The 12,554-nt window shown below is 46.8% G+C and overlaps 2 protein-coding genes across 9 annotated transcripts in view; both read right to left on the reverse strand.

The window, feature by feature from the left end:
- Nucleotides 1-139: 139 nt before the first annotated feature.
- On the reverse strand, nucleotides 140-2,917 carry LOC138133373 (outer dynein arm-docking complex subunit 4-like). 2 transcript variants are annotated; one of them, XM_069051266.1, is made up of 6 exons: nucleotides 2,786-2,917; nucleotides 2,465-2,739; nucleotides 1,427-2,418; nucleotides 1,065-1,377; nucleotides 794-1,015; nucleotides 559-749 (listed from the first exon to the last, which is right to left on the reverse strand). In XM_069051266.1, the coding sequence occupies exons 1-6, from the start codon at nucleotides 2,898-2,900 to the stop codon at nucleotides 588-590; spliced, it is 2,079 nt and encodes a 692-aa protein (XP_068907367.1). In that variant the 5' UTR covers nucleotides 2,901-2,917; the 3' UTR covers nucleotides 559-587. The 2 variants fall into 2 exon arrangements, with proteins under 2 accessions (XP_068907366.1, XP_068907367.1); XM_069051265.1 differs by having other exon boundaries at nucleotides 140-1,015.
- Nucleotides 2,918-3,039: 122 nt separating this feature from the next.
- The window catches only part of Trpgamma (Transient receptor potential cation channel gamma), a 69,862-nt gene continuing 60,347 nt past the window's right edge, over nucleotides 3,040-12,554 (reverse strand). For 6 of the 7 annotated variants that reach the window (XM_069051251.1, XM_069051252.1, XM_069051253.1 and 3 more), the window contains 11 exons: nucleotides 12,376-12,515; nucleotides 12,160-12,263; nucleotides 7,606-7,739; nucleotides 7,379-7,505; nucleotides 7,059-7,254; nucleotides 5,746-5,940; nucleotides 5,545-5,586; nucleotides 5,303-5,483; nucleotides 4,865-5,153; nucleotides 4,343-4,718; nucleotides 3,040-4,288 (listed from right to left, as the gene is read on the reverse strand). In XM_069051251.1, the coding sequence (XP_068907352.1) occupies nucleotides 3,929-4,288; nucleotides 4,343-4,718; nucleotides 4,865-5,153; nucleotides 5,303-5,483; nucleotides 5,545-5,586; nucleotides 5,746-5,940; nucleotides 7,059-7,254; nucleotides 7,379-7,505; nucleotides 7,606-7,739; nucleotides 12,160-12,263; nucleotides 12,376-12,515 (2,144 nt within the window). In that variant the 3' untranslated portion in view covers nucleotides 3,040-3,928. Of the gene's footprint in view, nucleotides 4,289-4,342; nucleotides 4,719-4,769; nucleotides 4,795-4,864; nucleotides 5,154-5,302; nucleotides 5,484-5,544; nucleotides 5,587-5,745; nucleotides 5,941-7,058; nucleotides 7,255-7,378; nucleotides 7,506-7,605; nucleotides 7,740-12,159; nucleotides 12,264-12,375; nucleotides 12,516-12,554 lie in introns of those variants that run through there. The other variant, XM_069051254.1, reaches the window with a different exon arrangement.

A 12,554-nucleotide genomic window follows, 5' to 3' on the forward strand; every position in this document is an offset into this window, starting at 1 on the left:
TTTGAAGAATGAACATCAGAAAGTAAGCACATTTTGACCTAATAGTCTGCAAACAACAACGACCCACCTATTATTTAGCAAACAAGTTGTTAAGTTGTTGACCAATAATTCCCCTGCTGGTACCGACAGGTGGCGCCAGTCTTTTCATTCCATGATGTGCAACAGACCCGTCTGCAATAAAAATACGCACATGCATAGCCTATTTGTATGACCGAGTACTGTGGCCAAGCGCCTAGCGCGCCACTTTACATTCGCGACGTCCCGGGTTCTAACCCCGGTGCCGCCTGACCAGGTGTGGGTTTTTTTCAGAGGTTTCCCCACACCATCACATCGTGGTATGTCTCATATCACAGATATGGCGATTGCTGGGCCAGTATCAACCTCTGCAGTACCTACCAAGGTGGTAGGTACTCGCACCCATCCTCACCGTACCCATCCCGAATCTTCCCGTCAGTGTGGCTGAAAAGGCTCTAGAAAGCCTCAGCAGCCCTCCTCTCTTCGGGGGGAATGAAAGATCTATCCTCTTTTTCCTACCTCCCGAGGCAAATAAAACAACAATCTTTCTTTGATTTTTATTGAAAACCCGTTCAGTCGTCGATGTGGTACTTGATGAGTTCCACAAACCCGACCCCTTTCGACGAGGCCCCGGCCGCAGCCCCCGCTCCCTTCTTCTGCTTGGGTCCAGCCGTGGGCATCTGGAACTCCGCAGGTTTCTGCACCCCAGGCATGATGGACTGTTTCCTCGACGCCTGCAAACAATCAGTACCGACCCGTCACGCCACCGCCACCTTACCATCGCCTTCTTGTCGCCATCCTCGTCGTCCGTGATCCGGATTCCCGGCATGACCGACATCCTTCTCGCCGCCGGCATCGCCGACATCATCCTGAAGAGATGCGCCGCCTCGTCCTTCATCTTGTCGCCCGCCATCATCTCGACGATCTTCTGCTCGCGCTGCATCAGCACTTTCGGGCCCAGTTTCTCGTCGAAAGCGACTTTGTCGATGACTTCGCGACACTGCAAAAACCCAATCAGCGCTTTTGGATTAACGCCTGTGACATCATACCTTGGTGAGGAACGCGATCAAGTCGCTGTCGCCCATCGTGGTGGCCAGTTCGAGGGCCTCGAGGGCGTCTGATTTGGCGTCGTTCTTGCTGTGTTGGGCTATGTTGATTCTCATGACCAGCAGCAACGAATTGATCACCCATTGGTTGTTCTCGATGCGTTTGGCCTCGTTTATGCACTTCCTGGCGTACACTCGGGCCAGTTCGTACTGCTTGAGCTCAGTATGGAATCTGCTGAGTTCGTGGTACAACCAGCACATCTCTTTGGGAATGGAAGCGTTGCGAAGCCGCTCTCCATAAATATTGATTTGTTTCCTGAAACATTCAAGTCACAACAAAAGTGGGACGAATCGAGTGGACTCACTTCCAGTCGATGAACACTCCTTTGAATTGTTCTATCACCGAGTCGGTCGAAGGTTCGCGGCTCAAATGCAGACCCAACATCTTGTAGATCCTCTTCTCCTGGTCCCACTCGAGCTGCTCTTTGTTGAGCCTCTTCAAGTCAAAGTGCGCTTGACACACCGTGTCGTACAACACATCCATGTACTTCTCTCTCTCCGGAAGAATCTTCTTCGACTTGAGGTCGCAATAACTCTTCAGCTTCTCAGCTAACTCCAACACCAGACGCCAGTTCTTCTCTTCCAGAGCCTCACGCATCTTCACCACGATCAAATCTGCGTCTTTCTTCGCCGTCACTCGCAACTTGTTCAGTTGTTGCTCTTGGCGCACCTTCAGAGCCCCCGAAGAAGTAGCTTCTTGGTACTTGATGAAATAGAAGGGTCTCCTCGCCCGCAACAGCTCTTGTTTGTACTTGACAGTCTTGTAACCAGTTTTCGCCAACAAAAGAATCTTCTCGGTGCCTGCTTCGTTCGGACACGCCACACCAGGCTCTTTTGGCAAGTTCTTCAAAAACAACTTGTCCTTGTACAAGGTGTCCAAATACTTCTCGGCCATGTAGTTTTGGATGTTGCTGGTGTACCTCTGCAGGGGTCTGTAAGGGAACTGTATACGAGGCGGAACGATATTGTGTTCCGATTTGGCAGAGTAAATACTGTCTCGGATGCTCAGTTGCTCGAATGCAGCGTCGTTGTAAGACATGGTCGAAGGGAACATTCCAGACGTTAGAGACTGAATGTTCCTGGCAGATTTGAGCGGCACAATCGGGTCCTTCACCGTACTGGCCCTCGTGTCAGGAATCACCTTCTTCTTCTTTTTCTTCTTGTATTTAGACTTGGGCTGGAAGCGTTTTTGCTCTTCGAAGTTCTTCTTCCACGCTAGTCTCCGGATGATGAGGTAGTGGTCCCTCAAGGGCCTCCCGGCCCTCTCCCCCAGACAGTTCTCGATGGCATCCGCGCACTACAAGGCAAAAGTCTGTACTGATAACCACACTACACCACCATACATGCATCGCCCCCATTTGGAAGTAATCCGGTTTTTTCCTCTTGGGGATGAGTCGCGTGTTCTGCACCAGTCCGTCTTCGAACTCGCAGTTCAAATAAGTGTTGAGAGCTTTGTGGGCGAGCATCACCAAGTCATCAGGATCTAGATTGAGTGCGGTTCTGATATCGTCGAGGGCCCCTTCATACTTGCACGCTTTGGAGCGAGCCCAAGCTCGACCCATCAAGGCTCTCCTGTCATTTGGAGTCTTTTCGATGGCTTGGTCGAAAAATTTCAAAGCTTCAAAGAGAAGGTTAGTGCGTTGGGGCCAGGTTTGCGCCAGTACCTCGCTCGTATTGTTCCAGTCGGGAGATGTAGTACCCCAACTCGCGGTAGAGAGTCTGGAAGCCGTACACCTCTTCCTTTTTGCCAAAGGCTGCAGCCACTGCAGCCGTCGCCATTATCGATAATTTGGCCCGTCAACAAAACGTAACTAGCCCGGTCACGAACATAAAAACTTGACAGATGCGGTACTGCTGGTAGCTTAGTGACAGTGTCACTGTCATGTTTGTGGTTAGGCAACCCTCAATGCAAGTCAGACTGGTTTCAAGCTTTTATTAAACAATTGCACACGCATAATAAAAAAGTTAACACTAAGCGCTCTACTCTACGGAAGCGTCCATCTTGAACGTCTAGGAAAAATGCTGTCGAACAAGTACACCTAGGTTGTTGCACAACAGACAGAGTAGAGATGGAGGTTTGTATAAAATTCTTTCGAAACTTGATTAATATATTTGATTTAACAACAATCTTACAGTTATTTAGTGACCCTACGTTATGGTGTAATGACCTTGTGTGTAAAAAAATCCAAATCAAGGATGATCACAATTGGAAAATAATGAGAAGATGCGCTTACTCCTAGACTTATCGAGCTAAGTTTTCGGGTAGATGTGGCGGATATATCTTCCTTATATCTAGACTTAACCGTAGACTATGAGTTAAAAAATACTTCAGATGTCGTTATATTTACATCACTAGTGAATGTAGCAATAAGTATTATAAAAATACTCAGTTTTACACACCGAACAGAGACTAGTCTAGACTAAGGCAATGACAATGAGACTACAACATGTTTGAAGGCCTCTCGTATATATTTATCTTCATAATTAGTCTAAGAGAGTGTGAAGTGATATAACGTCTAGTTTACCTTAAATTTAGGACTAGCCTAGCTTACTTAGGAGAGTTCTAAGAGATGCGAATGGCAGTCAAAATATCAGAACCAACAGAAACGCTGTAAAGAAATCTGATATATTCATTTCCTCATCACCCTGTGAATTACTTATAACCATTAATGGTCCATCAAAATGGCTACCGTATAGTGACCATGTAGTAACGAATAATTATCACATATTTGTCAACAAACTAACGAATTAAATACATTTGTGTTGGTGTACGCGAGTCGACAACAGTCGACCCTTCGAGTCCTAACCTACAACCAGCCCGTGGGGCCGTTGTGTCCGCTGAGGGGTATGACCCCCGGCAGTTTGGGCAGCGAGTGCGAATTGTTCCCCTTGAACTCGTCTTCGGGGGTTTGCGAGGACCCCGTGGCCTGGTTGCTGGAGGACGAGCAGTAGAGAAGCGGCTCCCTCGACGAGGCCCCCACCGCGCCGCCCTGTCCCACGGCCGCGACGCTCTCTTCGGTGGTGGAGGGCGTGAGAGTGGGCGGGGCCGAGGCCGGCACCTCGACCGAGTCTTGCTGCGATTGGACCTTGTCGTGGCGCGAGCCCAACAGGGCGACCTCCGGGACGCGCGTCGGCACGCTCGACGCCCTCTTCAGCACTTGCGGGATCTGCAATTTGAGCGTTACGCGTTGTATTGGGACACCTCCGCGGTCTACGAGTACCTTCTTGGGGGGTTTCTTCACGCTGGCCACCGCTCTGGCGGGCGCCGGCACGATGGGGCTGGTGTTGCGCGACGCCGAGAACTTCTTGCGTTTCTTCTTGAGGAGGGCTAGGCCGTGGGCGAGGCCGTGCAGCTCCGGCTCGGGGGGCGCGTCCAGGCTCGGGTTCGAGTCGGAGGACCGGACCGAGCCGTTGTCGTCCGAGGCCGGACTATTGCTGTGGCTGTGCGAGTGGTTGCGGCCGCTTTCTCTGCAGTTGTTGCAGACTGAATCTTCGGAACGGGAACGTCCTATCAAACGGGAAACTTTTCCAGTTTTTGCTGCCTCGATCAAGGTCCCCCAGCGCCGCTTGTGCGAATGGCTGCGCTTCAAATGAAACCTAAAACGGGCAACTGTCACCGCAGGAGTCGAACCCTTGAGGTGCACTTACATTCAAAGCGTCTAGCATAGCCATGCTGAAGTGAACAGAACAAACGAGAAAAATAAGCTTGCCTAGTCTATTCTAGCCGGCTCGAAGAGCGTTACCTGCCGATTCCGCGCCCGTGGTGGTTGTTTTGCGACCCTTCGTTGATGCTCCCCTGCGACGACGACACCGTGCTGCTGTGCTGGTGCAGCTTTCGGGGGGTCGAGTTGAAGATCCCCGACAGCGTGCTCCCGAAGAAGTCGTGGTGGTGGCCGTCGTGGTGGTGCTGGAGGGACGCGATGAACTCCGCCACCGGGGGCAGAGACCCGCTGGCCGTAGACGGTTGGGGGCCGATGTTGAACCCCTTCATCAGACGCCTCTCCTTCTGCCGGTTCTTCTTCCCGCCAGTACCTACCAAAAAATCTGAATAAATCCAATTCAATTACGTATCTCCAGGCGTCACAATCAGCACCGAGAGAGCTTTTTTGTATATTTTTTTGCGAGATCCTCCCTAATCAAGTGATAAAACGTCGAAAGGGGGTGCTTTCTTTGTTAATTACCCATGCCGCTGTGCGCCGTCGACGTGTTCATGCCAGAATTTTTGAGTATTTCGATAAGTTCAAAGCGAAACGCTGATATGTCCTGTTTGATTTCATTCACGTCGTCCTCGGTAACTCCCTGATTTTCCGCTTTTCTTTGTTCGACTGTCACGTAGCGCCGCACCAAGTTTCTCATAATGCTCTATAGAAAAGTCAACAATGTGGCTAAATCAGTTTCGACAATAATGCACTAATTATCTCACCTGATATCTGAAATCTCTCTCGCTGGCCTGTTTCACTTTGCGCTGAAACCAAAAAACGATTATTCCACTGCACCCGCTTGATTTATTAACGGCGATAATGTATGCACGCATGCACGACCAGTTCGAATTTAATTAGGGGATTGTCCGGGCTGATTTATCGCCACCCCTTGTCGATAAAAACTGACGGCTCTCCGCACTCACCCTTATCGTCCGCATGTGCTCCTTTTTGGCCGCCCTGGAATGACCGCAGAACTTCCGCCGGATCCACTGGATCACGTACCAGACACTCTTCGGGGTCGGGATGATGTTAAATGGCGGCGGCGCCGTGCCCCCCTCCTCGAAATAACTTATCCAGAGCTTGCTCCTGGCGAATTTCCACTCGGTATCCGCCCGTTCCTGCGGAAATAACGCGCGGAATTAGGCGGGACCCAAGATGGACCCCGGACGAGACCCGTGATGGCTCGGGGGACAATTTCGCACGGGCAATTTGCTCCGCCGGGAAAAACTCCATCTCTGGACCGCGGAAATTGATATACCGAGTGCTTTGCTCGAAATCGAATGGCGTACTCGACTCGCTCGGTATATCGAGGATGGATGCACAAAGAGGAAGGGAATGAGATCGGTGCTAATGTTTCGTATTGGAAACTGATTTATTTGGGTTGTTACGCTTCAGGAGTTGCGATTGCGTGGAATTGGTGTTTCTCAAGCGAAAAATAAGTGGGAACAGGAGAAAAATGTTGTTTATTAATTTTGTGATAGTTGAAAGGGGGAGATCAAAGGAAATTAAGGGATTCGAGAGTGTTTAAATCAGTGTGGAAGGTTTTTTTGTGCTTCACCTAGTTTCGACCTCAACTGCGTCTCGGTCTCACCACAAAAAGACTTACTTCTACTCCTTATTAAGGAAAACATTATTAAGGCTTAAAAATAATAGAATGAAGAAATTAATCACTAGTGCATCAATTACAGACGTCATTTACACGACATTGACTGAGCTGCCACAGCAGCAATCCCATTGGATTACACTATTGCAGGAAATAGTCCGCGATGTTTTTCTGCTTCTATACATAAACCCTCTTCCTGCACATAAACACGTTACAGTTACGCCAATAAAGCAAGAAATACATTTTTATCTATCCATTATTCGGCTGTCACGCCTCAGCAATTCCTGCTTCAGAATTTGCCATTCCCGGCAGGACCTGCGCTGGACTTCCACACAAAAACCCTTATCCCGCTCTCGTCGTGGAATAACGATTTATTGCATAACTTTGGCGCATATGCACCCTCGCGTGACTGTCGTCCCGTAATTAGGGAAAAACTCGGGGAAATCGCATGCGAGGTTGTCGAACCCCTGGGGACCATCGGGGAAAACTGGACCGGTTTTTAATCATAACTTGGAACGACCCGGATTGTTGAAGCTTTCCGACGTAAGATATTAAAACGTGATCAAGTTATCCCGCGGAGGTCCGGGTTCAAAGGTCGAGGGTGACACCAATCAGATTTTGTTTGGTGCTTACCGAGATTAGCTGATATGAATGATTCATCATGGCAATCAGTAAGTTGAGCAGAACAACGATGTTAATAACCGAGTAGGTCCCGAACATGAGCATCCCCCAGAACCTCGTGAATATTTTAATTTCGTTCAGCTCGAAGCTCTCCAAATCGACCAAGCCGAAGACGGCCCAGAACAGCGTCTGGCTGGTCTCGAATAAGCTGCAACATAATTGAATATGACTTGATTAGGTCGCTGGCAGAGATGCAAATTCATTTTAAAACCACCCCTTCGCGGTGATTAATGGAGCGACTTAAGAGCGCCGAAAAACACCCTCACACTCACTTCGAGAACCTCCTCCATATCGTGCACGCGTTCGAATCGTTATTTTCAATCAGAGTCAGGTTGGGGTTCTCTATCGGACATTTCCTCTTCTCGGCCTTGGCGTAGTACGAGAGGAGCTGGTTCAGACCTGCAAAAAGAATCACTGCAAGCTGACGCCACTCGTTGGTGAGGTACGAGACGCACATAAAAATGAAAAAAGTCAATTTCAGTTTTATTGTTGGACTTACCGCACGAAAATGCGAACAGCACCAGAACGTACAAGAAGAAGAACTTCATTATGTCCATCACCATGCGCGACAGCGACACCTGCAGTGGTCCCAAGTGTGGATTCACGGAAAATATGTACACTAGCTTTAAGGAACTGCAACAAACAACAAAATCTTCACTTGGAGCAAAAAGTGTATTGGGTGGGCGCAGCGAGGGCAATAATTACGCGAGGGATGGCGAGACACTGGAGCTTTCGAGCTTCAATCATAAATTTTTTGTTGTTCTGCATCACAGGCCTGTTTTAAAATCCCCCGAAGCTAAAGCCACATTCACACGACTCCGATAAATCTAATAGGCAACACACGAAAAAACGCTGCAGCCCGCGGCCCGCGATAGCGCTCTTTGGCGGCGCGCCAATCGATTCGCCGCCCCTGGCCACGCAACCGTCCCTCCGCAGAAAAATAAAACTTCGCGACATCTTACACTACGTGCGGCGTGATTCCGAAATAATCTGCCCCCAGCGGCTCGTTCTCATTAGATTAGCGTCGGGGACGGTTGCCGTAACTCCAGTTCGACTGCAGATCTCTAAAGCGGGGGCGGCAGTAAACAATACGTCTGTGTTTATTGCCCCTCGTTCCTGAAAAAAGTGAGATAAAATTTGGAAAATCTGCACGAGAGTAGTGCATCGTCGGGGGCGGCGGCTAATCCTGGAGGGCCGAGATCGATGTCCGAAAGTTGCGGCGAAAGTTGGCGAGATTTGTGGTAACTGCGTTAAAGGGGTGGATTTAGCTGGAGGGTGGCGACTTAAAACAAATATTTTACGTTTTACTTATCTTTCCACCACATTTTCCACCAAAAAAGATAAATTTTAATGTCAACACAATAAGTAAAAAAAATATGTAAAGGCCATTTCCTTTACATATTTTTTGGTACAGCAGGTGTGAACATATTTATTATTCCTCTCCTCATTTGTTTAACAAACAATTTTCAATTTTCCTTTCGGGCGAGTGGCGCTTTGCACCCGCGAATAATTTTTCACCTGTCCCATTTCCCAAACTCGTAATGAAAGCGTCATCCGCCCTCGCAAATGGCTCCAATTCCGTTGATTATCCCGAAAATTACCCCTGTCTCGTTGTTCCACCCTTTGGGGAAAAATTGCGCGATCGGGAAACATTTTAATGCGGTTGTGGTATTCGGCGTCAGCTGTCGCCAGGATCCGACGCTTCCGGAAAATCAAACATGTCGAAGGGGGCGCAGGGCAATTTAATCTGCTTATGGTATTCGGTGCTTCGTAATGAATTAAAGAGCCGTCTAACACACGTTAAGCGACAATTCGGCTCATCCGTCATCCACGTATCTAGTTTCGATTCGGCGCCATTATTAAATTGCGATATTTAAAGCGGGAGCAGAATTCGCAAATTCGCGTTTAATGGGGGAGCAAATGCGCGCCCTCGACGTGGAGCCCCTGTAAATCAGTCCTGTCGGGATATTGTGACGGGTGAGTGGGCGGGGGAAACTAATAAATCAAAAAAATTTGCTTTGGAGGGTTATTTCCAAAAGTGGAACCTTGACGGGTCATCGGCGACGTGATTTCAGAGTGAAATGCTGATGGGTATATCTGATTTTGATAAGTAATATTTGAACAAGTTGAAACACTTCAAGATAAGATAACCCACAATAAAGATATTATTTTACAAAAAATTATCAATTAAGATAACAATCACCGGTCTAAAATGCTCTTAAAAAATCGTGCCCGAGTGTGAGACAACTAGATAAGTAGCAGTTTTTTATGTCTCTTCAGATTGTAGTGTAATAAAATGATATTAAGACTTTTAATAACTTTTAGGACCATCTTAGTAACATTTGTAGAGTAGGCGGTGAAAATTGAAGAAATGAAAATCAAGATGAAACACGTTATAAGTATCAGGTGTTCATTTAAATTTATCCTCAAAGTTGGCGTTGAAGAGTCGATTGTGAAAGCACCACAAATTACAGATCTGAGATCACGGATCACCTGCTTAAATCTAACCTCACTTTTTGCGTTGTTTGTGTTTTTACTCTGCAGATGGACTGCAATTCAACAAACTGAAACGCCCATTTGCCACTCCTGATCTAGGCCCAATTGAGTACTACTCTACATACATATTTATTTAATTTTTTGATGTTCGATGCCATTTACTGTTAAAAATTTAATACTACACCTGGACGATCATTTTCTGATTATCTCGAAATCACATTATTTTAGGTCACCGACTCTTATCATTTTCAAAGATAACACCGTTAAATATCCTATGATGGCGATGAAATTGTACTTTCATGTGAGAAACATTTGAACGGAATGCTATTTCAGACAACTTTTTGGTCTTTTGGTCAATTAAAGCATCTTCGCCAGTAATTCCATTTATTTTTTTTACTAGGTATTTATAGATCACAGTTTATCAGTTAATATCTATGCTTCTTTATTGTGCCCATTACAACTCTCAAAGTCACTCAAAGTAACTGTAGCAGTATATAATTCATTTTATTTATTCATCTACAACCACCACGCAAGTCATTTGAAGTAACTATAGTAGCCATTCAAAATTTTAATTTTATCGTTCACAGTGTTGTATCTTCTTAATTGCTTATTTAGGGCCAGATTTCAAGTGACGGTCGCAAATAGGTGGTGCAGCGCAAATGTGTAGCTATCTTTGTCCTACACATTAATTACGAATATGCGTCATCTTCCTCTCTTGCGCCGTTACCATGACAACAAGTGCGACCGTCGCAAGTCAACTTGAAATCGGCCTCTTAGATAATATTGTCCTCTCTTGCGACTCAAAAAGTCACTTAAACCGAGTTTAGCGAATCCAATTTTTCTTTATTATAACCTAAAGGCCATTTTTGACATTTTTTGCAGCTTGAAGAAAAACTCCGCCTCTTGTATATTTTTGATCGAAGAAAATGGATAGGAAGTATTGAACGGGAACAAACAAGGAGACGAAGAAGGAGAATGGACCTAAGAAAAATGGGAAAGAATGCAAAAATTCACGATAGGAGAGAGAATGGAGTCTCCCGCTGGAAATAATTATAGAAGGAATTAATCACGAAGAAAGGGAAAAAGGAGGAGCAGAAGAAGGTAGCAATGAAAGTATGGGATGAACAAGGAGTGCAGGATATGGAGAAAATGGCGGCAGAGCTGATCGAGAAAGCGACGACGAAACAGGAGGTGACAGTCAGGGTATCAAAAGGGACAGGAAGGAAAAATGGCTGGTGGGAGAGAGAATGTGAACAAATGAAGAAGGAAGTGGTAAATACCTTGAGAGAGTGGAGGAGGAACAAGAGCGACAGAAGCAGATTCCTAGAAGCAAAAAGAAGATACAGAGAGACATGTAGAGAGAAGAAGAAGCAGATGAGGGAAAGAAAAAGGAACAAGTGAGCGAGGAAATAAGTATGCAGAATGGGAAGAATATTTCATGAAACTGCTGGAGGGGAGAAAGGGAGAAGGAGTGACTTGGATGCATTTGGGGAATAGGAGAGAGGAATGTGAACAAATGAAGAAGGAAGTGGTAAATGCCTTGAGAGAGTGGAGGAGGAACAAGAGCGACAGAAGCAGATTCCTAGAGGCGAAAAGAAGATACAGAAAGACATGTAGAGAGAAGAAGAAGCAGATGGGGGAGAGGAAGGAGAAAGAAAAAGGAACCAGTGAGCGAGGAAATAACTATGCATGAATGGGAAGAGTATTTCATGAAACTGCTGGAAGGGAGAAAGAGAAGGAGAAGCTTGGATGCGTTTGGGGAATAGGAGAGAGAAAGTGGAGAGGTGAGTTCGGGAGGAGAATGATGATGCTCGAGAGATGGAAGGAACAGGAGAAGGTGGAGAGAGTGCAAGAGAAAATTTTGAGATGGGTGGACAGAGAAACACCAGGATACATAGTGCGGAAGAGTGCAAGAGGAGCAGGCTGAGAGTGAAAGCGGAAAAGAGAGCGGCGAAGTTCGAGGACAGAATGGGGGAAAGGGAAGAGAGGAGGATGCCTTCTGAGTGCTATAGAGAAAAGAAAAAGAACGCGGATGAGAGGGAGAGAGAGAAGTACTACAGGAGGAACGGATACGCCAGTGAGGAAGTGGAAAGAATGAGAGCAGAAAGAAGATGGATCAATGCGGAGCTGAGCGAGAGGGACAAAGACACGGACAAGCAAGAGAGAATGAGAAAATCAGAGAATCGAGGTACAACAGGGAGTATAAGAGGTGCGTGACAGAGGATGTTTCGGTGTACCAGGAGAGGGAGAGTGCGAGAGAGAGAAAAATGGCGGAAGAAGAAGAAAGAAGGTGCAGGATGTGCCGCGAGGAAAGAGAGACGATCGAACACATGTGGTTCGGATGCGGCGAAATGAGGGAGAGGGAGAGAAAGAAACGGGGAGAAATACTGCGCGAAGACGTAAGGGAGATAAGATGGATGAAAGAGAGGGAAATAGAAAGGGGTGGGGGATAGAAATAAAAACGTTATTTTTTATTTTTTGGAATTGTTATTTTTATGTTTATATTGTGATCAGGAATCCAAATAAAGCATATAGTAGTACATTTTTGGGGGTTTACCTGAAAATGTTGGCGGCCGAAAAGAGCCCTTCCGAAATCAGCATGGGGTCCCAGGCGTCCCACTCTTTTCTGGGGACGTTACCGGCGCTGGGGTCTTTTAGCACCTGAATAGAAAAAACCAATGACAACATCCCGCCTCGTCCACTAACCGGAAACACGTCCCGCGGGACGTCGCCACAACACCGTCTCAAATAAACAATAAAATTCGCCACTGACCTGATATATAGAAACTACCCTTAAAGCTACCGTCGCTACGTATAACGAGTTTGTAATGAAGTCTATTACGTTCCACATGTCCCTAACGTACTCCTCAAGACCAACGTCCCATAACTGCTTTATTTCGCTCCATATTAAACCTGGAAAGGAAGTTTATGTTAGGTTTGCTTACACAACGG

Source organism: Tenebrio molitor, chromosome 6 (genome assembly GCF_963966145.1).
Source record: "Tenebrio molitor chromosome 6, icTenMoli1.1, whole genome shotgun sequence".
In the NCBI taxonomy this organism is placed as follows: Eukaryota; Metazoa; Arthropoda; class Insecta; order Coleoptera; family Tenebrionidae; genus Tenebrio; species Tenebrio molitor.